This window comes from Salvia hispanica, chromosome 4, assembly GCF_023119035.1.
Source record: "Salvia hispanica cultivar TCC Black 2014 chromosome 4, UniMelb_Shisp_WGS_1.0, whole genome shotgun sequence".
Lineage (NCBI taxonomy): Eukaryota > Viridiplantae > Streptophyta > Magnoliopsida > Lamiales > Lamiaceae > Salvia > Salvia hispanica.
Window position 1 is genome coordinate 50636087 of NC_062968.1, and position 26367 is coordinate 50662453.

Sequence of the window (26367 nt, forward strand, 5' to 3'; positions counted from 1 at the left end):
CATTGGGCCCTTTTTTCTGCAAATTGAAAGCCCAAAAACCCTACATGTGTACGTAGTAGTTGTAGAATTGGTTGTTTTCCCATTGGGCCCTTTTTTTTCTGCAATTTGTAGTAGTGTGTAGAATTGGTTGTTTTCTAATAATGTAGGTTTAAGCACTTGCTTATGAGTGATGAGTTATCTTTTCTTAAAGTGCTGAAATTTGTAATCCAACCAGTGTTATGGAAGACAGAGGTGATGAATTTTGTTTGTATTTTCAATTGCCGATTGTGAATGTAAATCCCTCCTATTTTCTTAAACTTGGTTAGGTTTATTTATAAATACTTTGAGTCATCAATATTGTTTTGATTTAGTGCATGTTTGGTACACATGCACTAAAAATGCACAAAAATGACAACAAAAATGATATTTTCGTTGAAAGGATGAGTTATATCTACTATTTGAAACTTAGTCTAGAAATAATTTAAGTTACACTACTCTTAAGTAATTTACAAGTCTTTCAATTTAAACTAATTTCGGGACAATTTAATCTTTAGCAATTGAAGACGTTCTAAATAAATTAATGACACATGAGCTTTAATAACAGAGAAATACTTGTAGGTTTAGAGGAAAGTTGAATATCAATTTAAATTTTATCAAATATTTTTCAAGTTGCAATATACATATTACCCTCTGTCTCTGAAAAGTATGAATATTCGGTACGAATTTTAATGAATAATTAGTAAATAAGAGAGAGATAAAGGGTAGTATAAATAGTTAGTGGAGAGTGACCTCCACGTCATTACTAATTTATACTTTGATAAAATTATTATTGCAGCAAGATCTGTCCCTTCATTTTCAATGTGCTACGCCCCTGCGGACTTGATAACACAAACTAATTTTATATGGAGTATATAGGAAAACAGAAAAGGAAGTTTGGTAAGAGAAGAATCCAGATAGAAGCTGCATACGACACCCATGATCTCTAAACCAGGCAAAAATCAGCTCGCTTATATATGAAGCTTTGATGTATTTTACGCAAAGAATTGCGACGCGTGGAGCAAATTGCCTCTACCTCAACTCTATATATAAATCTCACAAATGTTACTCATTTTACAACATCTAAATTCCTACTAATTTTTATAGGCCTTTGTATTTCGCATTGGAAGGTGGTAGCTGAAGTAATATTTTCATAACCTTTTCAGGTTGGTAATTTATTTATATTTTTGTGTTTTTCATCTTAATATAATCAAATCTTATTTTGCTATTCAATGTTTATCATGTTATAGTATAGTATTTAAATTTTACTTATACTAATAAATTTGTCTTTTTTTTCAATGGAATTGAATCAAGATGAAGTCAGTGACGATTTTTGTAGCTTCAATTATTCTTATGATGTTGATCATCACGTCTTCATTGGCGGACGACTCAAGTTTTTGCGACCAGAAATGTGCGACCCGATGCTCCAAGGCAGGGCGGGCAGACCGTTGCCTGAAATATTGCCACATATGTTGCGATAAGTGTGGTTGTGTGCCATCGGGAACTTACGGAAACAAGGACGAGTGCCCTTGTTATAGAGACATGAAAAATTCTAAGGGCGGACCTAAATGTCCTTGATTATCATAAATTGAAACTACTCAATTATTGTATCCGAATTCTACACACTAGTATACAGTTTTATGTGGAGGCTTAATGTGAGATTAATGAGACATACTATGGAGTAGGGAGTAGTATGTTGCTCATATATGATCAGTAAAATAAAATGCTCTTACCTATTCGTCTTTGCTTTCATTAAATTAGCTAACGTAACACTATTCCACTCAACAACGACATTTCTGTTACAAGAAAATAAAATAAAAATACCCATAAAACCAAAAATCTCCACATTTAATCTTATGTACTTATATTATTTTTTTCTTTTTTGTTATATATTGCATAAATATTTAATTAAGAAATTTATTAAAATAACAAAAGTTACATAATTAATAAAGAATTTCTAAATTAAATATGAAAAAAGTTACTCATTCCGTCCCCAAAAAATAGACAAAATAGTATATGGCATGAGTTTTAGTGTACAATTGGTAAGATAAGAAAGAAATGAAAAAAGTAAGAAAAAGAGAGAAAAAATATTGTTAGTTTGATTGTGAGGTCCACATTATTAGGGATGTGTAATTGGTTAAAAAATTTCATATTTAGGCTTAGTCCGATTTGGAAGATGACCTAAAATAATAAAACTATTCTATTTTTTCAGAACGGATGGATTATATTTAAAAAAATGAAAACAATGCATAATTCAATTAAAATTCCACAAACATTCGAGGGCCAAAAGAAGTGTCATTAGTTATTTTATAGTAAACAACATTTTGAATTACTATAAAATAAAAACTAAAAACATATGCGATCGTCCCCATCGTCCACACCACCACCAAAAGCGTGCTTAAGCGTGCATATGCGTGAATCGGCCACACTCTCAGGGCCTTAAGCACGGGATGCAAATGCTCTAGCTAGCTCAGCTAATTGTTCTTAATAAACACGGCCAAATTCATTCATAATGTTCATCTTCCAAAATTACATTCCCTTTTGCTAATGCTGAAACAACCATTCTCATCATAAATGGCCAAACAAAGAAAGAGCAGTAACAGCAAAGCAAAAAAGAAAACATTACTGGGCACATCAACAAACAGATTTTATGTGTGCTTGCAGAAACACAACACCTTCTAAACAACAAAGTATCCAAAAAATCAATTCTTGCTCTTAGATTTGGATGGAATTTTCCCATATGCCATAAGCCTGGACTGTGATATCTTGAGCTCAGCCTGTTGCTGTTTTCTTTTCCTCTTTCTTGAAACAGTTTTTTCCTCCCCATTCATTTCCACTGGCTGCGGTTTCTCACTTCCAACCGCATTAACCTCCACCTCTTTCCCCTTCCCCTTCCCCTTCCCCTTCCCCTTCCCCTTCCCCTTCCTGTCTTCATCAACAGCCTTAGAAGTATTACCCTTTCTGTATTTACTCTCCTTTAGCTGGATAGTCTTGATCCTAGGCACCTTCCATTCCTGCTCCCTATATGGAGCTATCTTCTTCAAAGAGACATACTGATTCAACTCTTTGTCGTCCAGCGCAAGAATCTCTTCCGCGCTCAATCCAAACCTCTTAGCCTTAACTGGTCTGTATTTGAATCTAGTTTTCAAATCTCCAATGGTGTCCTCATAATCTAACTTATAGTACTCATCCAATAGCTCCTCTATAACCGCCTTCTCTACTTCGCTCGGCTTGTGCTTCCTCTTCCTCTTACTCCCCCTCTGCTTTTCCTCATCCTCTCCATTCTCTTCCTCCTCCCCACTGGCTAACCTATCCTTCATAATTCGTTCTCTAAACGACTTGAACCCTTCACCCGACTTATCCACCTTGTCCCAACCCTTGTCAAGTCCAAGCAACTCATCTTCTTTGTCGAAATCTGGTTTCTCAAGCTCCTCATCTTCATCATCATCAGTCCCAAACTGCGGATCAACATCCTCAGCACCATAATACTCCTCACCAAATGCTTCATTCATCTTTTTATCATGTGCTTCAGGATCAAATTCATCCTCCAAATCATCCTTATCTAGAAAGATCCCTTCAGTCCCAGCCACCTCCCTAATCTTCTCTAACTTTTCCTTTATCTCTTTCTTCTTCAGATTCTTCAACCTCTTCAGCTCCTCCTTCCTCTCAAACTCCGCCTGCGCCATCCTCTCCTCTTTCCTTTCCCTCTGTGACTTCCTCGCATTGTCCTTCTTCCTCACGGATCCCTCCACTTTCCTCGAATGCCCCATCACCCTGTCGCCAGCATTCTCCTCAAACCTAAAGTTGAACTCCCTCTCATAATCCTCTTGCTTCTCCACCTCATCCTCATCCTCTGAAATGTTTACATCCACATCGCCATGGCCTTTACTTTTCTCTTCATCAATCCACATCCTTTTCCGAAAATAATCCTTCAAAAACATCTCTTCGCTATCCAACTTCTCATCGTCTCCGAAATACTCATTCATCTTCTCCCCAAGCACATTATCCTCCTCTTCATCTTCCTCATCCTTGGCACTACTCTTCACTCTCAAAAAATCTCCATCATCGTCATCATCAGATTTCCCCTCCTCCAGAGATTTCACAATCTGCTTCCTCAGCTCCTCCTGCTCTTGTGAATAACTCTTCAGCTCATTCGCGCCGTCATCCCCATTTTCTTCCTCTTCATCACTTAACTCTGGACCAGCCTCAATCAATTGCTTCGAAACGACATCTTTCAAATACATAGGCTTCCCCTTCTTCATACTAGCAGCATCCTCCTCTTCATCGATATCCTCGTCATCGGATTCGAACAATTTCGCATCTTGCTCCCTCAAAATCGGGTCTTGATTCTTCACCTTAATCAACGCCTCAAAAAATTTAGCGTCCGTCTTCTTACTCGGTTTCTTCAACTCCTCCTCCCCAGACGACGATTCCTCTGAATCCGAGTCCGACGAGTCGACCCTGCCCTGCTTCTTGAGCGCTTCGTACCTGTGCAGCTCCTCTCGCTTCTTGTTGTGCTCGTAGCGTTTGGCAAATTCCTTGTTGATTTCAATTTTGGACAGGTCTTCGTCTGAAGAATCGCCATCGCTGTCGAAAAGCTTCAAACGATCCATTTCCGGAGGATTGAGAGTTTGAGCAGAAAACAGGTTTTTGAATCGAATTGGGGGTTAGGGTTAGGGTTTTGGTGTATAAATCTCAGATGATTTATCTTAAATCTTGTGCCGTACAATCGCAAACAATAAGGCCCATCTCACTACAATGCCCAAATTTAGAATAGGCTTCTCATAAATGGAACCCATATCTTCGATTGAATGTGATGTTTTTAGTACTTGGTTTTTTATTATTCTTTACTATATTTTATTTTTATTAAAAAAAAAAGAAGAGAGAATTAATCCAAGTACTCGTATTAAAATAAAATAAAAGCACGATGTATTAAAATATGATGACTTTATTTTAGTTTTTATTATTGTTTACTAAAATTAAAGAATTAATCAATACATATAAGATGCTGCGATTCAAATTATAAGACGAAGACGCGGCAAAGCCCTAACTGAAAAATGGCGACGGCGATCGGATGGTACGGACCGCTGATTGATCTCTGCAAAGCATCTTCTTATGTTGGGGATTATGTACAGCTCGTAGTCTTCGTTCACCAATTCACCCCTATACAGGTATTTTTATGCGTTTTCTACTGCTTAATTAAATCATGGAGTAGTAGTTTATTCATCCGTGTTGATGGATTTCGCGAGTGCAGTATAAAATTGGTGGAAATGGAGGAGAGGTGGTGAGGATGGACGTTCTGGTGGGGGATGAAACGAGGTCGTATTTCCCGGTGACCATTTGGCAGAAGCATATGAGGTCCCAAATTTCAGTTGGGCGTGTTTTTCTGCTGCGAAGTAATGCTGCTTCTTTTAGTAATGATTACTAGTTTTCTGGTGCATTGGTTTTATTGCTTTCTGATTGTGAATTTATCATGATCTTTGTCGAAAATGGGATGATTGTCGCATATAATTAGTCTGTGCATCGTTGCTGTGATACAACAGTTGGGGAAATTTGTGATCAAGTGTTTTTCTTCTTCTTTCTAGAGTTAAATTCTTAGTTCTACTTCTCAAGAATCAAGGCCGTGAGAGTTGTATTATGACTGTCACTCGGTCTATCTTCTCGAATCCACTGCAACGAGCATACATACGAGCCAGATTTTGTTGCTCTGCTGTAGTGAATTAGCTGTTTTACCTCTTCCAGATTAGGATGGAAGCTCAGTATCTTGCTAATGTTATCACCCTTTCTGTCCTAAAAGTTTGCCCATTGCTGGCTGCATTTTTATGTATTTCGTTGTTTCGTGCTCTCTTAGTAATCAGTTGAATTTATGCAGATCTCAAAATCACAAGATATGGAGATACTGTTGAAGCCAGGGCTCTATATTGTTCATCTTTGCAATGTTTGCTTCAGCCAGATGACTTTGTTTCACCCAAGGGTACTCTCTCTCTCTCTCTCTCACATACACACAGGATGCTGCACTATCTTTATCAGATATTCAGACTGAGCAGTTGAATCTGAAGCATATATTTTGTAATAGTATAGATTCAGTGTTAAGCATGGCTGTCCAGCCAGGGTGCTGCTGGTTATAATATGCTTCAAGTGTACTTTTATTTCCTAAGACAGCTAGTTCTTCTTGGCACATTATATTTTTCGTGGCGTGTAGGTTTGGATAAATTAATAGGAGAGAGTCATGTGGGGATCACTGTGAAGGACAAACTCCGGAAAGTTGCTGGCTGGCTGCAGCGAGCTAACCTTGCTCACTGTGGCAGTATATTGAACTACAATGAAGTGAGTTCAGAACCCCCTTATTCCATTTCTTTTACTAAATTCAGATTGGATAAAGATGTTTGAATGATGGAATTCTACTACTTTTTCTATAATGCTCCTTTTGCAAATAATGTTACATAATCCTTAGTGCAGAAGGCAATTGAAAGTAAACTGGAAATTGCATGAAGAGATATGTACCCAGGATTGCTCCTCTCTGTCAGAATTAAGCCAATGTGAGGACTCTTGCAAAGCAAGTTTTCACGCATCCGTTGGTGAAATATTTTTGCCAATTACTTGGGCAGATCTCCGAGAGCCTGAAGCCGAGAGGATGTTTATTAGCAGGCGGCTACATTCGCTTGGTGAGAACAGTTTGGTTGAAGATCTCATAACTATTGGCTGTCAGATATGCGGTGCCCCAGTGAATGACAGACTAGGGTACGTACAAGCATTTGAACGTCTTATTCGTTCAAGCAGAGCATTCATCATACTGATAAGCTTCGTTCTGGCAGGTCAAACACGGAGCATAACACCATTCCTTTATATTGCCAAAGAAGCTCAGACCGTCTCCATATGATAGGGTCCATATATAGACCTTTCTTGGTAACTAATTCTTGAATTTCCTACTGCTGATTATAGATGTTCAGCTGTATACTTGGATTAATGACGTTGTTCTTTCTCATTCTCCAGTTATACCTGTGGGATGACTCAAAATACCTTCCCATTTCTGTGACCAACAAAGCGGCTGAACTTCTGTTTGGTAACATCCCTGCTGAGAAAGTTCTTTCTTCCTATAAACTTCACCGGCCTAGTCCGAGCCATACTGGATTCAAGAAGGATCGTTCTTGTGCCAGAAAAGAGGTCGATGACGAAGATGAAAAGGGAGGCGGTCATAACCCGAATTTCTACATGATTTGGTTGATTTTATTGCGTAGTGTGTTTCAACATGGTAAAAACAGCCCTTTCAAATTTAAAGTAACAGTTGATACAAATAGGGATTGGGAAAATGGGAGGCTTGAGATGGTATCAGTCTCCCTTCCCGCTTTTACAGGAACACCCCAAAATTGAGCCTGATAGTTGGAGCCTTGTGTATGAACAATTCAATAGTGAATAACATTTCTGTTGAAATATTGCAACTGGTTTTATATAGACACAAAAAATATTGCAGGTGTGATAATACATTCAATGATTTAACAGTTTTGATCCTATTTGGAAAAGTACAAGGCAAATAAGCTGTATAAAGACTGAAATTTTCTGATGGCTACGCTAAGAATAAATGTACCAAAACTGGGGCATAACTTGAACTGACCTATAATAGGAAAGTAAAATGGCAGGCTAATCTAAGTAGTTTCCATTTGCTTTTGATCTTCATTTCCCCTGGAAATAAAAGTCTTACTCGAATACCTTTCTGCAAATAAATTTGCTCACTCTGGTGGAGACTATCAACCATGGTATGACTCCAATCTGCAGATGCATAAAATGAAATGTTAGAAGCCTCGTTCTTAATCAGTCAAAACAGAGACCCGACTGCTATAACTTTTTCGAAGCAAAATTCAAGAACTCCACATCTCAGTAAACTTAGAACCAAAACCTTGGTGCTTTTCTTAAAATCAAGTAAGAATTTTTAGTGTACTTTGAAAAGTCTTATAGCATCAAATTGGTGTAAGCTGTAAAAAAAGGGGGGAGGGTTCCATTACCACAACACTGTCCTTCAAAGAATTTCCTGCTCTCCAAGAAAGCAACCTTCCTGTAAAAGCAAGCCGACTGTATGAAGCCCCAATTAAGAATTTAAGGCATAAATCTTGCAGCAACTATCAGATATTCCTTTGACTGAATAATTTTTTCGAGATTCAAGGGGATGAAATATCTTAGATACAACAAAACCAATACTATATGGAGGAGAAGCACTACCAAAAGGGTGCACGAGTTGATCAGATATTGTGGCTACGGGTATCTTCCAGAACCATAAAATCAGCACAAAATACGTAAATACCTGCACAGTAAATCCCAACCATGTCAGCACTTTGAAAGATTACTCCCATGTGCAACATCCAAGAGTTATATAATGACCTTTGATATCATCAAGTGTTTTCCGTATGAAGTAACTGACAACTTCATATCCTTCTCTTGCATCTCTAGATCTGGTTTGGATGATACATCAAATGCTTAGAAACTTGAATTTACAGATATGCAATACATTAGTGGAAAGTAATAAAGCATTAAAGGAGTCCAAGTTTTAAAGAAGTGTGAAAATAGAGGCAAGCTGAGAGTACATATAAACACAGTCAGAACTGAATATATATAAATAAGAAAGAAATGAATAAAAGAGCATGACTAAAATGGTGCATATAGGCCAGAAATGGTGCTTGCCATCTCAAGGTTACTTCATTTAAACATAAGAACAAGATAACTTGAAACAGTTCGTAGACTTGACACAAGGTAGCAGCAGAATGATGAAATGATGCTCATACTTTCTTCCAAAATGATAATATTAGAAATACATCATGCAAAAATGGCGAGAGCTGATAATATGATTTAGATCGCCTACCACCAACCACATAATACAGGCGGAACCATGTCAAAGAAGGCCGTGAAGACGAAGAATATGATGACCTTTCCCCAATTATGAACTAGGAAAGATGAAATTATATATACCAACTCTCCTTGTTCAGCAGAATTTAAAATAATCATAGTGCTTCAACAATTATGAAACAAAAACTAACAGCTGGTGAAGTCAAATAATTTAGTGATTGATTGAGTAAATTTGAGAATGCTAAGGATCCCCAATCGATAAGCAAGCTGGCACGTTATTACACACATATCTCAATCTGAAAAATGTAAGATATCATAATTCAAAAGGCATTTAACTATTGAAAGACTGCATATGAGTTATCTCCGATTTCAGAAATACATTTCCTAGAAAAGAGAACTCGAACTGAAATTATATCCGTACATTTTGCAAGTTCCTTCTCCTTTGCAGCTGCCGTTCTTCTTAGTTTTGCAGCTTGAGCAAATGTTGAAGGCCTGAAAACAATGACGGCGTTATGAGTATCCATACCCAATACAAACAGAAACTTCAAATGAAAGCAGCCCTACTTTTCTATGCATAGATTTCTGGAGGTCAAACTGTTAAATTGTTCGTTTCTGATTGATCAATCTAACTTAAACACTTCACCGTCACCATGTTTGATTGGTTTCCTAGACATACTTATATGCAAGATATTGTAATCGTACGATACTTTTCAATATGAATAAACAATATGATTGTCCAAATCCAATTGGAACTCTCTCCACAACCAACCTATGGAATAATAATAGGTTATATTTCTACCTTCAGTAAATCATTTCATTTAATTCAAAGTCTTTTGAGCCCAAGAAGAGAATGCACTTTTATTAATAAATAATTTAATGATCATCTTGGTTCTAAAAAATGAACGTGTATATTATCAATCCAAATAATATACTGCTTCCTCGGAAAATATGTGAATTTCAACAAGTTAAAAGTCTTACTTCCCCTGAAAAATTATTAACTTGCATTAATCAAAGCTGAAATCATAAAAAATTTCAACAAGTTAAAGTCTTACTTCCCCTGAAAAATTATTACTAACTTGCATTAATCAAAGCTGCAATCACAAAAACAAGATAAACCTAGATATCCATTTACCAGAAATCAAGCATACAATCGGCCATATAAAAACCCTTTTTTGTTATTAATCACAATCACAACCAAACACAAACTTACAATCACAAATTTATACACATATATATGCAGAGTCGCACTTACTGCGACAAAGTACTGGCCTCCTTCAATAGCTGCTTGATTTCTCGTCGCAATTTAGCATCCAAGTTTTCGCCTGATCCTTTCTGTATGAGCCAAAAATACATGTTAAAACGATACCGAAATCATCTATATTTTCACATCATACATTACGAAATGCCATTAATACAATCGATAACCTCCCGAAATTGGAAATCAAAATCAATAATTCCCTCAAAATAGAAAAAGAGAAACCTTGTTTTTTTGGGATTCGATGTACTTAGATATGAAGTGGAAAGCAAATACAAGGATGAAAATCACTGGAGCTGCAATTGATTTCCGTTGCTCCGTTTGAATATCTTCCATTTCTTCGCTTTTTTTTTCTGGCTGTGTTACCTCTTTTTTTTTATGTTCTAATTTTGTGGGAAACAATTCCTGTTTTCCCAGAGAATGAAGAGAAGCCTTAAACGACGTCGTGTGTTGGTCTATTTTATCGACGAAGTTGCTAGTAATGTTAAATTTTGTTTATTTTATTAAACGTATTCGGATTATAATAAATTTAATCACCAAAAACAATCAATTTTGTAGCAAAAATATTTTCCTCCATTTTTTGTTTCGAAATCTTGACATAACTTGCCAATTTAAGTACCAAAGTTTTGTGCCATAATTTTTGGAGGCCGAAAAATAGACGCTGAATATTTTAGAGATAAAACTAAATAATGCGAAGTTTAATTAAATATTTCGTATAAGCGTACGGCATCTCTAATAATATTAAGTGTATAGTTTAAAATTTCAATTGATATTTTCCCTGATGACTTGGGAGTAAAATTAGTACGCAAATTCTCTAACATTTTTAGGTAAGTAAATTTTTATAAATAAACTACTACTATTCACAACGCTATTACTCACAACCCCTCAATCATCCATTTCAAGAGCTTATTCATACTTATTTCACTAGAACTAAATTTTTACCTCATTTCATTATTGCAAATATCAGTAATAATATAGCAACACTCCAAGAATGATGACCATGAGAAAATGATGTATCAAGCTAATTCAGTTTCTGCACATAAAACAGTCTCAGCTCCCTAAGATAACAGAGAAGTTAGGCCAACAATAGAGAGAAAACCAGCTTGTAACAGACAGTAGAGAGTAGGCCGAGGAGGAGGTGCATCAAGATTCAGCAGTAGAATCGACTGCTGCAGCATTCTGCGCTTCCAAGAGCTTCATCTGGCGCTCTGCGTGTTCCCTCTCGCAAGCATCAATCCCCATGATTATGTCGAGCATGGTACCTGTCGTGCCAAAGAACACGAGGGGTGCCAGAGATTTCCGTTTGATTCCAACTGGGATCGCAATCAGAGCACCCGCCACTGAGAAAATCCATGTCCCCAAAGCACTAACAAACACAAAATGTTGCAAACAGATCAAAATCATTGCACATCAAACCAAGGCTTATAATCAGAAAATATTATTCAGCAAGAAGTCACGATCTTCTTCCACCCAAAGATCGTTAGATGCAGAATCATAGATTCAATTTATCCATTACAACTCTGCTTAACCAACAACCAACATATTCTACTACACTATCGTTGCTATAAACAAGCTTCTCACTTCACAACATGCCATATCCCTCTCATTCTAGTAGTCAGAAGTTTACATGAGCTTCGCAATCCATTCTTAGTATTGTTAGAGCAGCTCGAAAACAACCTCTCACAAGCCGTCCCATATGGACTATTGTCATCTTCTTCTCTCTCTCCCAGCTCTCTCTTCCCGGTTATACAATTATTCCATCAAATTATAACTAAATATAATCAGAAATGTGCATGCCAACCTACCACAGTAAATCATCAAATTCATCATCCACATCCTCTTAAGACTCCCTATCCGAACAGTTATGAGCTACAAGTGTGTTTCCAAGTCATGGTGAAAGCTGATCAAGATCCCAGAACTTGCCACATCACATCTTTCTCAATTGATGTCGAACATAGGCTCACCCTCGTTCAATACCTCAAGTCCTCATGTTTGCTTCTTTGCACAATTCGCCGATGACTGAAAAAAATTATACTCCGTAGTTCAGCTAATGGTTTGCTTTTCCTATTCAATTCAAGCTCAATGTCCCATCTTTCCATATCCAATCTAATCAACGAGAGGAAGAGCCGAGACCCCATTGATACAAATTATTGATGGTAACAATCCTTCACCGGATTTAATCAATGTGTCAAGCAAAGCAACTCAATCAAGCTTCAACCAAGTACCATCAATCAACCCCCAATCATATCCATCACAGCACCAATCATAAAAACAATTTCTAGTTTTCACAAATTTATCATGCCCTAAGTCAAATCCATAGAGCTACTGCATCAAATAGAGATTCTAAACATGTTCCTGATGCATCACTATCCTCAATTTCCTTCTTGAATGACAAAACCTAAACTCATAACTACTGTAACTCAAAACAACAAACAGCCACATAATCAGGAATTCCAATATTTACAAAAGCGAAAAGAGAGATAAGAAAAGATGCATACTTTGAAACAGTGCATTCTTCTAATTTCTTCTCCTCCACTTTGCCGGCCATCTTCAATGATTATCAATCACTTTCTTCACGCCCAAAACTCCAATCTGATCAGCACAGGAAATTTTCTTTTTTACATCAATATTTCTAGGTAATTTAATTTAGATTAGGCTTTGGATGATAGAGAGGGGATTTCTCACTCTTTATTGGGCTCTTAGTCCATATCTGGGCTTGAATTCAGCCCAAGACTTGAAATTTGGGCTCAATAATAAAAAGTAAAGAGAGAGAGGGAGAGAGAGAGAGAGAGGAGGGAAGATGAGGGGAGTTGGGGGTCCGTTATTGTGCATCAGCGATCTGCTAAGCGACGTCGGCGAAGAAAGCTCCGGCGGCCCCCACGATCACGCCTCGCCGCCTGACGCCGCCGACTTTTCTAAACTCCCGGCGTCTGAAATTCCCAAGCTATTCCAGGTATTCTCTTACGCCACTAACTCCTCCGTGAATTCTTTGGTTTGAAGAAAGTTTCTAGAAACATCCAGCGTGTATTTGGCTTTTGGAACTGTACAGTTTTGAATTGAAGGAATTGAATTGCAGATTCATTGCTCAATTGAAGACCAAACAAACTTTAATTATGAATATGATCAGACAAAATGATGAAACCAAATTTGTTAATGAAAACCTGTATTCCTCTTTATTGTGTTACTTAATTATGTTTCTATAAAATAAAATTCATTTCCATTAGAATTACCTTGCAATTTCTGTTCTTTTAGACTCCTATAAACACTTGGCAGCTAGGGATTAATTAATTTTGGTTGAATTTATACAACATATTCAAAGTTCCTTGTTGGCTTCTGTTTGTATTCATCATTATGCGTCTCTATCAAAGTAACATGGAATTAATGAGCTTGAAATTGAATATCTTTGTACTCTCTGAATAATAATGTTGAGAATGCTAATTCCTCAATTGTTTGATCTGATTTCGTATCTACATTATTAGGCTGCTAGAGACCATTTGTATGTGGAAATATGAGCTAATATGCCTCAAATTGTCGATGGACTGCTATTTTCAGGAAAATTTCAATGAACTGAAAGGGGCACTTGAGGGTGATGATCACTCATGGACTGCTCTAACGCTCAAGGTAAACTGCTCCCCTGTATTGGACGTATGGTCACACATTACCCGGTTTCTAGATAATTTGCCATTTGCTTATTGCAGTTCTTGCAAAATTATCAACAGTTAAATGTGATGAAGAAGCTTTAGTGTTATCACACATCTTGGAGTTCTAGATTAAAAGTTAGCAAAAGGCTAGTTAGCATTAAAGAAACCAGTCGTCTAAAGTTTCCATCGTTTTTTATATGATTTCTTTCATGAACATGAAAGAAATCTATGCTTAAGTTTTTTTGGACGAGTCACACATAATACCATTTCTGATCACTCAGTTGAAAACTATATAGTTCGATTGTTGCTTATGATCGCTAGATAAATTGCCCTTTGCTTGTTGCAATTTTCGCAAAATTACCAGTCGTCCTATCATTTTTTGTATGGTTTCTACCAGTTGATCACTTATGTAGTTAGAACATGAGAGTAATTTATGTTACACTGTTTTGGATAGAGCCACGCATTTCTGAACACTCGGATTGAAAACCATACAGTTCGAATGTTGTTTATGGAGTTCTTGCTCTAGTTTTAGCATCTATATTATAAATTTGCTAAATGATCACGCTTTTTCACTGCAATATCTATAGCTGTGTGCTGCACTGGAAACTGCAAACAAGTTGGTTGATTCTACTGATTCCCATGTCGCCTCCTTGTCCGAAAAGGTTGAGGAGCTGGAACGAATTGTCACTCGGAGAGATTCTGCCATAGCAGAAGCCAAAGCTATCCAAGATTCTCCTAGAGTATGAGAGGCAGCTTCGGCTAAGGGTAAGGATTTAGCTTTAGGGATGGATAATCATAGCCTATTTGTGTGTTAATGTCCATGATGAAATCAAAGGGATATTTACATAAATCACATCTGATTCTATCTCTTGGTTTTGAGCAGATTTGTGATGCTACAGATGGTGTAGTGCAACATCCTTCTTTGTTCATCTCATTTTAAAAACAAAGAAAGAAAGAAAGGAAAGATGTTGTTTCTATAATTTGTCAACATACTATCTCACTTCAAAATACGTTGCTCCTTTCGACAAATCTATAACTAAATCAATATCTCATTTATCCATTTTCAACAAATAAAAATCTCATTTTTTTCTATTATTGTTAAGTAGATCTCACACCACACTAAATTATTGTAATTATATTTCATTGGTACTTGCTCAAAAAAATTGCACTAATATTTGCTCAATGAATGAGACGAAGTTCCAACTTCCAATCCTTTATATATTTAACTCCTATCAATGTTGCATTTGTTGATCCTAATAAATGGTTAGTTAGCTAGTATAGTTTGGATATCAATATTAAATCATTGAGAGTTAACCAATTTACTTATTTCTCATGATAAAACAAATTAATTAACAACAAGAAATATGTAACTATTCAACCAAGTCCCTCAATTTTGACCTATTTAACAAACTGCCATAATTAAAACTATTTGAAGGAAAAAACTTTACAAGTGTGACAAGTTACAAAACTAAAATAACCATTCTCAGGAATTTTTGTTTTTTCTTAGGTACGTCGTGTTTGGTGGTATTTGATTAATAAATTCTTTGAAACAATAGTGATGTTACGTTACTGGGTTAGTGATTATAAAATACACCTTAATCTTGTCTTAAATAGATAAGCTCCAATAGTTTCTGCGATTAACACCTGTGTGCCATTTAAATTAAAATTAATTAATAACAAATGAGTCCATTTAATAAAACAAAGCCAGTAAGAACGCCAAATGTCGTATTAGTAGTTTTTTATGATTATGTTTTTACGTAGTACTGATTAAATAATATGCTGCTGCTTTTATGAACAGTCGTCTTTTCATGCGACAACCAAATCAAAATCAAATTAAGAGAAACATTTTAAAACTTACATAGGCGTCTAAGTCTCGAATCAAATTAAAATAAAATTGTTTGTTCAGATGGATTAAATTTTCAAATTGAATTGTCTCGGTTTTGGGTTCTCGTTTAAAAGGAGTTAACTGGGACGTAAAATCACGAAAGTTGTTCAAATTTTGATTTGTTCTGCCGCTTTCATGGGGGAATAACAATGTAAATATGTACTTATTGTGATGGTGTGGAGGAAGAAAAAGCGTTGTTTTGAGGCTAAAAAACCTTTAAAATTAAATATATAAAATAAAATAAATTTAGTTGATATAAACATATAAAGCAGCAGCATATAAACATAAAAACATATGGCAACTTCTACTTTCGTCGGTCCCATAAAAATATGAGGATTTCTATTTATAAAAAATTGTCCCCAACTCTTACTCATATACATCAATTTATTTACAATTTATATCACTCTGGCACATCATTACAACTCTTTAAACACTATTAATAATATGGGTCTTACTATACACTAACATCACTTTAACTACATTTCTCCTCCTCCTCTCTCTTACTTTATGAATTGTGCGTTAATTCTTGTGTCATTTCAATTGCCCATATTTTTATGGGATGAAGGGAGTAATAATTATTGAATTTTTTTGTTTAATCAGTTAAATTTAGGGTTTAATCATACAAAATGAACCAAAAAATAACCTATTCTTCGCGATTTATAAGCCTCGTCTAAACTAACACTGCAAAAATTTACTTTTAAGGGACACAAAAATTGAGATGCAATTACTTGCAATGAAATTTATTTTAAAATAACAATAATTTAGGACGCAGAAAAAAACATTCATAAATTAATGAAGGACAAAGTAACTGAATCTTTTATTTATTTAATACGCTTCCATTTGCGTCCTCTGATTTTAGTTGAGACACTAACAATAAAGATGTTTTTTGAAGCGGTGGTATATTTAGAAACACAAATTAACGTCCATAATTGCAGTGCGAACTTTTAGCACACCCGCGAGCTTTGCCATAGCTCGCTGCTCGTCACTGCCGTCGCCAATAACCGCATCAACGCATCTCACTGCCATAAAGCCTTGTCTCTATGGAGTGAGCTGTTTTTTTTGGTGCGTTACATTAGCTTATCGAACTATATAAGAGTTTCAGGATCTCTTTAAAGTGCATCAATAATAGAGTAACCGGAAAAGAAGAAAAAAGAGAGAGAGCCCAAAACTTTTTCCTGATGAAATCAAATTTTAAAAACTCATTGAAAAATTGATTAGTAATACCATATTGTAATACAGAAAAACACTACAGTACTACTATTGTTTGTATATTCGATCATAAGATAAGTTTGTAATTTGGTCATTAATTTATATGAAGGGATTCCAGGAATGGAAATAAAACAATATCATGCCACCTCCCTAAAGGGAATGTTCGAAGGATATTTCGTCCCAATTTATTTTATAAGTGAGTGGGTTGACATTATTCTTCAACAAAAATAATTAAAATATTTTGTTTAATGTGTCGATAGTTTTTGAATAAATAAATTTAGACTGATGAGCACAATTGAGAAACTTTTTTGATTGCGTCGTCATAGCTTTATATTAATGAAAAACCAACAACTTGGAGCATTCAAACAAATGACTGTATTTGTTTTTTCAGCAAGTTTCAATTCATAAGATTACTACTATTAATATGGTCAAATATTTTTGTTTTAATTAAGTGGATCAAATCTCAACTTGAAAATACATCATATATGTATATAGACATATACTCGTTTAAATTATGAAAATAAAAATGAATATATTCACATCAGATCTGACATGCAAGCCCCTCTTTCTTTAGATAGCTGAATTATAAGTTAATTTAATGATTGTCAATAAATTGCACCAAAATTAATTATTGATTTTCGATTTTTTTTTGCTTATGAGAAACATATACATATACATTCGAACCTAATCAAGATAAGTAGCTAACAACCATGAAATCAAAATTCGAGTATTAGTTCTCTAAACGATGCAATAAAACGTTAATCCAATTTCCTAAAAGTTAGGGAAATAGAAGATTCTTAGCATAACCAATATCTTAATTCATGTATCCATAAATAAATGGCCTTTGACTAAATTCGAAATTTAAGGACCAAGTACATACACTCATCCACAAAAAGAAGAAAAAAATTGTATCAACTTGTAAGAACGTTGTCACATTTTTTATATAATACTGTACTCCAATTATTTAATTTGTGACACAGCCTATCTTTGCCGACGACGAACGTGCTAGATTGTTTCTATTTTTCATTGAAATCGAAACTTTGGAGAAATGTTGTGGCATATGATACTTAATTTAGTTTTTGTAATGTAGCAGGCGATCAGTTGTGATAGGTTGGTGTTTAGGACTAATTATAGGGATTTGACTTTTGATTTCACTTATCTTATGTCATTATGATGTTAAGTCAAATTTGTATATTTAGTGTGAAGATAGTGGTTCTCAATTTAGTTAACGATCATATTCTCTAGTACATTTTTTTTACTTTAGATTTTTTGTTGGGGTGGAGGGTTTAACAAATGTCAGAATTTAACTATGGTATTTTTTTTACTTTTAAGTTTATATTTATACATTGATTAATTGTATGATTAAAAAACGAGGAATCTTTAAGATAAACTCTTGTAATTGTTCCATTAGTGTAAATGTATACACTACTCAAATGAAATTTTAAACAAAATAAACGGAACTAGGAGTACTATTATTTACATATAACTCAAAGAATAGAGACGAAAATTAAAAGTTAAGCTAGAGGATTAAACATACTTTATTAATTCCTTCTTTACATTACAACTTCTATTCATACAAATAATGCAACAATACAAGTGCAACTTCTATTAACACAAGCAAGCGAGAGGAAAACATTACACATATTTTCTTTAGTTGCAACATCACTAGCAATCTCTAATACGTTTGTTGTGATAAGTGAAGAATCTCTATATATATATGCCTAAACAACAAAATGTATGTATGTCTTGTTTCTTGGCTTGGAATACATGAAGGTTCGATAAGAAACTATGGTTCTCCATGTTCTATGTCATCGTTTTGTCTATTCGAATTAGCTGAAGTAATGTAGTTTTTCAAAATTTCAACCACGGCCAAACAAGATCGCATTATAGTACACCATATTGAAACCTACATGGCCAAACAAGATCACATTAAATTAACAACAAATGTGGATGAAATGAAGCTATCGCTACTTGACCTTAATTATAGAAATTGAGATGCGAAAGGTGAGAGAAACCAAACCAAAATATAGAAATACTATTAGACAATATATAGGACCACTTTTTGTGATAGTAACGCCTTTGACTGGTCTTTGAATAACAATATGTACTACTCCATAATTCACCAACTTGTGAACCATTCATATATTTTGCATTTGTGTTGCATAGTAACTCTCTCAATTAGCTTACCCAATTAAAGTATATAGAGACACTTAACCTATTTTCTTGAATTTTCTCATTGGTTCTCCTCAATGTGATTCCTTTAAATTTGGGGCCCTAGATGTGATTGCATGCTTTCTTGAAATTAAAATTAGGGTTAAATTGTAACTATCAAGAAAATGCCCATATTTGACTTGATATATGTCCAAAAAACACCTTTAATTGAAGCAAAAATTATTGCACAAAATTGCAATTTTAAAAATCTATCCTATTTTTGATGTGATCATTTTATTTGTTCTTTTGTATTGCCCAATGAATTTGTGATTTGGCATACGAGTGCGTGGAGATATTGAAAGTGACTCCAACGGTCCGTATTATTATTTGTTTGGGAAATTTGAAATAAGAATTAATATTGATTTATGTACTGAATTTTAGAGCGTTATGTCACATTCTAAATTGATTTGTCTTTGTTAATTACTAAGTAAATATCTCAATCTTTTCAAATACTAGTATAATTTTTATCATCACAATGTCAGTATAACGGTTGAGTCATGACCAAATGTGTTGGAGGTATTTACTTCAAAATATAAATTGAATACGAGAATAGTGATAATACAGATATAAGTATATAATATATATTTCACTTTATTTTTTATTTCCTCAAAACTATTATCTAAAAAACAATTGATGATTGATGCTCTATCAAATTTATGAGGAAACTTGTTAGCTTCATGCCTAGTAAATTTAACCACAAAGAATCATTGGCAGTATAGCTAGCCGAACAACAACCAATTCTTTCATGCATATGTTGTACCTAGCAAGTGGTGGAGCCAGAATTTTAATATTGAGCACTCCAAAAAATTTTAAAGCTTTAATTAATAACTTTAACAAAGAAATCATTTTTAATAATTAAAAGGAACCAAGCAATCATTCATAAATTGGTCTCTCATACATAAAGAACTACTATTAATGAATTTCATTACTGAACAAACTCTTTCTAAGGCAGTCATAAGGGACAAGCTGATACATTTATTTTAATAGAACTCAAATAATCAAGAGAAAGGATACATTCTTTTGAACTCAGCATAATTAAGAGAAAATATACAATCTTTGAAACATAACAATCCTCTAATTTCTTCTCTTCCTCTTTTTCAACCATCTGCATTGATAATTTAGAGAAATAGGGACTACGCATTAAACAAGAGAAGAATAAAATTATTTTTATTTTTTGTAAAATTACTAAAGTACCCTTAACTTTTAAAAAATTATGGAGGGACCATGCCCCCAAATGTCTCCTTCCTCCCTCCACAGCTCCACAATGGATCTAGGGTTTCATAACCAGTCAAATAGCCGAAAAAATATCCACATCACATACTAATTAAATCACAAAATTACTATTAACATAATTAACTTAACCAATCCTTGTAAATTAAAACAACAAAATTATTTCAACATCGTACAGTAGCTCACACAATAGTGAATAGACGGTACGTATGAATTCACACAGAAAAACTAAAGCAATATGTTGAAATGTTATACGGTGAAGACGTGGCCGGTCCGGCCGGCGAGAGGCTGAGCTAAAATGACACCATCACTAAACTCAAAAAATATTCAATATTAGACTAGTCAAAACATTTATTTTATTTCGATATATAATCAGTCGCACTTTATTGGAATAACTCAATCGTTACGGCCGTTAATAAGCGTTAGTAACCAATTTAGAATATGTTACACAAAACGGTTATAACTAATTTTATCAAAAACAACTGAGCTTTCGTTTTGATGATTTCCAAGCTAATAGGATAACTTAGTGGGTTTTTGAAGTTTAGTTAATTAACTTAGTGATTTTTGGCCTGCCTGTTTTAGCAGTTATATCTTGATTTTATCTTTAACTGTAACTTTGCTTTGTTGGAACGATGAGTCATGTTTCATCAAGGTCGGAATGTAGGGGGAAAAGACAGTCAGATTTTTTGAAACTTTTGCTAAAAGGTTTTGAGAGAAGAATATTAAACGGCTGCATTAACTTTAACTATTTAATACTTCCTCCGACCTCGGGGCCTTGTCTCACTCAAAGCTTAACGTGATTTTATGTAGTGTTGTTTAGTGTATTAAGTAAAATCCAAACTAATATTAAGAGGCTGTAACATTTATTTACCAGAGTGGTAAAGAAATTTATTTTACAAATGTGTAAGTAGTTAAGATTCTTTTCCTGAGTAGCTTAATTTAAGTCTGATCCTAGATTTATGTCAGAACCAAGACAAATTCTGATAGTTGGTGACCAGAATTCGAGAGCTGTTATATTTTACTTATACAAATTAAATGGAATAAATGAGTGAATCGAGAGGGAAAATATGAGAAAAAACCGTGCATATTGCTTCCCTGGACACGTGTATCAAGATGCACAAAGATCACAGATGCAGCTAGAAATGTTAAACAATTCAGTCTACTAGTACTAGTAAAAACTATACTAGAGGTTCACATGAGAACCTTATTTATGGTGAGATTGTGATTAATATTTTTCAGTCATTGAATTCTGGATATATATCATGAATGCATTTCACTTGCTATATATCTGAGCTCCAATCTTAGAGGAATCAAAAAAATTAGTAGGTTTTTTTTTTACTACTAAGTTTTACTGATCCATACAAAAATGTTTCACAAGACAAGATTTATGTTGACGGTTAAATTAGCTTATATTATCATGATAAATACATATTCACGCTTAACACTTAAGAAGGTGCAAACATAATATACATATCACATTGTAGAAATGTGATGAATTGCTAGCTATTTGCTAATTGCTAATTATGTCAATTAATCTATGTTATATAGTAGATATCAACACAAAGACATTTGTACGTCAACAATTAGCAATTTAAGATAGTTAGCAATATATAAGACATCTCAGATAGTATATGTTACTACTAATGAGTACTAACTTTTTAGCAATCATTGATGCCTTAACCTCCAACCAATATGATTTAATAAATAATTCAAACTCACTCAGGGTGGTTTTTGTACTACATTAAGGCTCTTAGAAATTATTGATCACCATGATTAAGACCTTAATTATTAATAAATTTGAAGTATTAGGGTCCCATAATTACATCATAACCCTCCCCTAAACACCCTTTAAATTGAATCCGATCACTCTGTCCTTAACATCACCTCCTTCCCCAGCCCATTCCATTTTAGTAGCTTAACATCACACACTTTTTCAAATCCTACAAAAAAAAAAAAATAATAATTAAACATTTTCCACAAAAATCACATTTTGATTTAATTTAGCTATGTCAATGGTGATGGACCTCGGCTTTCCAATCTTCGATTATAGCACGACCACGTACACGACCACCATGACAGCCTCGTCCACGGACGAGGGCTGCAACTGGAACGCCTGGTCGCCGGTGGTCGACTGGAAGGCGCTCTCCGGTGACCAGGAAGACTTCCAAAACCTCATTGATTCCATGATTGATGAAAATGTAGTGTTGCACCCTATTGATCAACTTGAAGAAACAGAGGAGGAAGAAGAAGAGTACAACAATTTATCCCCGGAGTACAACATGGCGGAGGCCGAGGACTCGAAGGGGCTGCGACTCATCCACCTCCTCACGGCGGCAGCGGAGGCGGTGGTGGGCCCCAACGAGTGCCGCGGATTGGCCAGGGTGATATTGGTTCGGCTCAAGGAGTTGGTGTCGCCAACCGACGGCACCAACATGGAGAGGCTCGCGGCCTACTTCACCGACGCCTTGCAAGCTCTGCTCGACGCCGCCGCCGGAGGAAAACATCCCCTCGGCGTCGAGCACCACCGGACCGACGTCCTCGCGGCGTTCCAATTGCTGCAGGACATGTCCCCTTATGTCAAATTTGGCCATTTCACGGCCAATCAAGCCATATTGGAGGCCGTGGCCTTCTATTTGGACATCTCAAGATTGTGATTTGGGAGTAATTTAATTTAATTTTAGTTTGAGTTTGAATTTGTTTTATTAGGTATTGTCACATAATTGATTGTTATTGATATTGTGTGGTGTACATATATTTGAGATGGAGAGAATGTATATTGGAGAAGTTTTGAGCTCAATTTGGTTTGATGGATTTGTTCCGAAAGTCCTGTGATTAAATTTCTTAAAAGTAGTGATATTGTTTTTCTTGTGAGAAAGCAAGAAATTTGTAATGCGATGGTGTCACTTGTGAAACAACCAAAGTTCCCAAATTTGACACATAGTCTAGGCTATAGATATGAAACAAACAAGGCAAAGTGTCATATGATTTAACTAGTTCTTATCTACAACAATGACATTTAAATTATACCGCCCATTTTAAAATAGAGAATAAGGTACATATATATTGTTAATTAGTACTCCACCATTCTTGTGTGTAAAATTATCTTATTTTATTATTTTAGAATATCGGTAATTTAAAATCTTATATATTTTTTTTATTCTAAGTAAAATGACCTCTTCATTCAACTAGTTCATTACATTCACATTTTAATTACAAAATCAATATATAAAAGTGGGGACCACATCCCACTAATTCAATTTCCTATTTTTCTTCACAAAATCAAACAATTTTTATATTCATGCCGAGTCAAAATGGGATTATAAATGACGGACAGAGTAGTTGAGATATTTTTTTCATCATGCAATTCAAGAAATTGGTTTTTAATGAATTAAGTGGAAGGAATGTGAACAAATGAAAACTCTAAATATTGTACAAATTCAAAACTATGATCTGGACCATTGAAAAATGTCAACATATCACAAAAAAACATCAACAGGAAAATATCAACAGAATTTCAACGGTAGTCAATAATTGATGTTGTGTTGATATTGTGTTGATACTGTGTTGACATTAAAATCTTGAAATTTTACACTGTGAATATTGTATTGAAGTTGTGGTGAAGCTGTGTTGAAGCTGTGTTGAGTTTGTACAATATATAAGTTTGCATTTTGTCACTACCCTCAAGTGGAATGAGATAAATTTGATAGTTGAGTACTTCTTTAATCCCAAGTTAATTATTAGTTATTTTTGAAAAACAATTTATTATTATCATAATGTTGGAATATTATAGTTACAGAAATAGTAACTATTTTGGATTATAACTTTTGACATTCCATCTTTTTATATATGCTAATCATGATGTATTATCTATTATGTGATAACCAATTTTTTATTTTAAAGCAAATGTGATTACAATAGTGAAATTATTGGAGGGATATATACTCTGTAACACGTAGAATAGAAGATCATATCCTCTTATTAAACGAGTCATTTCTAGTACAATATTTAATTTGAAACTTTTTGTATATTTTGCGTCTTTGTGAACAACAAGAATGGAATTAAACTCAATTAAGACACACTTATGGATAATATTCCTTCTCAGCCAAAAATATTGGTGGGAGGGGAATATGAGCCTACAAACTTCCTTGATTGTATGAGCCAATGATCTTGCATTCTATCCAATGTGGTGTACCGTATTTTATAGGCCACCGGCCACCATCCAGCTAAATAAAAGTTTTAGTAATAATTAATGACAAACAATTGAAGACACAAGAACTTGATAAATCTTAATTAACATATACATTTATTGATTAAGAGCTCAATAAAATTACAATAACTTAGTATGGATCGATGTCAAAGTTTTCAGGTTCAATTCCACCATGACACGATAACTATTAACCCAAAGGTCTAAAAAACAAAATATAGCTTCATTTTACAAATATGGGACAATAAATTTGAATTATACTCCAATATTTAAAATATATATTTATACGTATCTTCCCTTTACAATTATGGGACAATAAAATTTGAATTATACTACAATATTTAAAAATATATATATAGCTTCCCTTTAAATTATGGGACAATAAAATTTGAAGTATACTCCAACAAAAAAAATATAGTAAATATTACTCAATACTTATATCTATTTTTTAGACAAGTACGAAGGCTTACATATTTGTTTTATGTGACACGTATTATTAAGCAATAAAGATATCTTGATGGAAATGGTATCAGTGTAGATTCCTCGAATGTACCTTTCATTAACAAAAACTAATCGAGTCTTCCAAATTTTCATGACATCAGAGCATATTAATTTATTCTAAAATCTGCGTTTAATTAAATACTTGTAATATTCTACTCCTCCGTCTCTGATGCATTCAATTTAGCTGGTAAATTGATTTTTCGCAAGGATGGTGAGTTGGTTGTTACCAATTGAAACCAATATATTAATAGAAAAATATGTAATGGGTGATTCTAAATAATTTTTCTTTTATAGACTAATTTTTATGTGAGTTCTTATTTTGACCTATAACACAATGTGCCATGAAAATGAGTAGTAAAATGATCTCTATAAAATTAATTAATATGCATGAAATAATTTAACCAAAATATGTTTCTAAGAGTGAGCAAAAGGATTAAATGATAGACATATTGGTGGGCACAAAGAATATCTCTTAGCACGTATTAAAACACAACCCTTTATTATAACCTAAAACGACATATGACAAAAATGAAATAAGAGAAGTAACGTCGATGATTCAAAAGTCGAAAAGAAAACTAGAAATTAAAAAGTGAAAATCTCAATAAATAAACAACAAAAATAGAGAGATGAAATATATTCAAACTCTCGATCCGATCAAAGACATCAACTTGAAATCTTAAAGTAATCAAATTAGAGAGTGGCAAATGATGAAAGTTTGACAAATATAAGATTTTTATAGGTCTTATCCAGTTTTAACAGCTCACTATTTTTATGTTTATACTAACAGGGGTGTGATCAATTGCTAACTTTCTTAAGTTGCTAACTCATCAATGCAGTGTGTTAAATATGTCAACACGATGACATCAAAATGTCAACACATAATATCAACACATTATATTGAAGTTCAACAAAATTATGTGTTGACATTTTAATGTCATCGTGTTGACATTTTTAATACACTGTATTGATGAGTTAGCAGAGTTAGCAAGTTAAATAGTTAGCAATATAACGCACCCCTATACTAACATATATCTGGATATACCATCTCACTTATATATATATAAGCTCATAATAAAATACTACTCCTAGTAAAATGTTGTACTTAAGAAGACTGCTCAAATTGCAATTGTTTAATTCGCGTGACAGAAAAAAATATTCAGTTGTAAAAAATTTATAATTGAGGCTGCATTAGGCGTGCACAAGTACAAAAATGACATGCAAGCATTGAGTTTAAACAGTTGTTTAAGTCATTAGATAGTTGCACTAGCTTCTTTTTCTTTCTTTTTTTAATTTTATTTTTCAATTTTATAATTTAAAGTAGTTAAAAATGAAGTTTAATTAGCAATAAGCATTTTAATACTTCCTTGCAACATGTTTTTCT

The 26367-nt window shown here is 34.2% G+C and overlaps 7 protein-coding genes across 11 annotated transcripts; 4 read left to right on the top strand and 3 right to left on the bottom strand.

Annotated features, from left to right (window-relative positions):
* The first annotated feature begins 1091 nt into the window (after positions 1–1091).
* Positions 1092–1753, top strand: LOC125185171 (peamaclein-like). Its single transcript, XM_048081668.1, has 2 exons — positions 1092–1181; positions 1330–1753. Exon 2 carries the CDS (start codon positions 1330–1332, stop codon positions 1591–1593), a length of 264 nt encoding a protein of 87 aa, XP_047937625.1. The 5' UTR covers positions 1092–1181; the 3' UTR covers positions 1594–1753.
* A 740-nt stretch (positions 1754–2493) lies between these two features.
* LOC125223219 (protein KRI1 homolog) lies at positions 2494–4779 on the bottom strand. Its single transcript, XM_048126252.1, has one exon. The coding sequence runs from the start codon at positions 4626–4628 to the stop codon at positions 2718–2720; it is 1911 nt and encodes a 636-aa protein (XP_047982209.1). The 5' UTR covers positions 4629–4779; the 3' UTR covers positions 2494–2717.
* Positions 4780–5054: 275 nt separating this feature from the next.
* LOC125219291 lies at positions 5055–7723 on the top strand. Of its 2 annotated transcripts, XM_048121232.1 has the most exons (8): positions 5055–5186; positions 5270–5411; positions 5888–5989; positions 6218–6342; positions 6470–6554; positions 6624–6756; positions 6831–6921; positions 7009–7723. In XM_048121232.1, the coding sequence occupies exons 1-8, from the start codon at positions 5073–5075 to the stop codon at positions 7384–7386; spliced, it is 1170 nt and encodes a 389-aa protein (XP_047977189.1). In that variant the 5' UTR covers positions 5055–5072; the 3' UTR covers positions 7387–7723. The 2 variants fall into 2 exon arrangements, with proteins under 2 accessions (XP_047977189.1, XP_047977188.1); XM_048121231.1 differs by having other exon boundaries at positions 6470–6756.
* On the bottom strand, positions 7447–10539 carry LOC125219292 (protein GET1-like). The gene is made up of 7 exons (XM_048121233.1): positions 10331–10539; positions 10103–10182; positions 9272–9342; positions 8389–8459; positions 8230–8311; positions 8016–8065; positions 7447–7782 (listed from the first exon to the last, which is right to left on the bottom strand). Exons 1-7 carry the CDS (start codon positions 10439–10441, stop codon positions 7711–7713), a joined length of 537 nt encoding a protein of 178 aa, XP_047977190.1. The 5' UTR covers positions 10442–10539; the 3' UTR covers positions 7447–7710.
* A 558-nt stretch (positions 10540–11097) lies between these two features.
* Positions 11098–12761, bottom strand: LOC125185287. The gene is made up of 2 exons (XM_048081805.1): positions 12604–12761; positions 11098–11471 (listed from the first exon to the last, which is right to left on the bottom strand). The coding sequence occupies exons 1-2, from the start codon at positions 12651–12653 to the stop codon at positions 11249–11251; spliced, it is 273 nt and encodes a 90-aa protein (XP_047937762.1). The 5' UTR covers positions 12654–12761; the 3' UTR covers positions 11098–11248.
* A 105-nt stretch (positions 12762–12866) lies between these two features.
* On the top strand, positions 12867–14721 carry LOC125185286. 4 transcript variants are annotated; one of them, XM_048081804.1, is made up of 4 exons: positions 12867–13058; positions 13658–13726; positions 14409–14511; positions 14630–14721. In XM_048081804.1, exons 1-3 carry the CDS (start codon positions 12906–12908, stop codon positions 14490–14492), a joined length of 306 nt encoding a protein of 101 aa, XP_047937761.1. In that variant the 5' UTR covers positions 12867–12905; the 3' UTR covers positions 14493–14511; positions 14630–14721. The 4 variants fall into 4 exon arrangements, with proteins under 4 accessions (XP_047937761.1, XP_047937760.1, XP_047937759.1 ...); XM_048081802.1 differs by having other exon boundaries at positions 12874–13058; positions 14334–14511; XM_048081803.1 differs by lacking the exon at positions 14630–14721 and having other exon boundaries at positions 12869–13058; positions 14409–14628.
* Positions 14722–22293: 7572 nt separating this feature from the next.
* LOC125221344 (protein NODULATION SIGNALING PATHWAY 2) lies at positions 22294–22935 on the top strand. Its single transcript, XM_048123467.1, has one exon. It carries the CDS (start codon positions 22294–22296, stop codon positions 22933–22935), a length of 642 nt encoding a protein of 213 aa, XP_047979424.1.
* The last annotated feature ends 3432 nt before the right edge of the window (positions 22936–26367 follow it).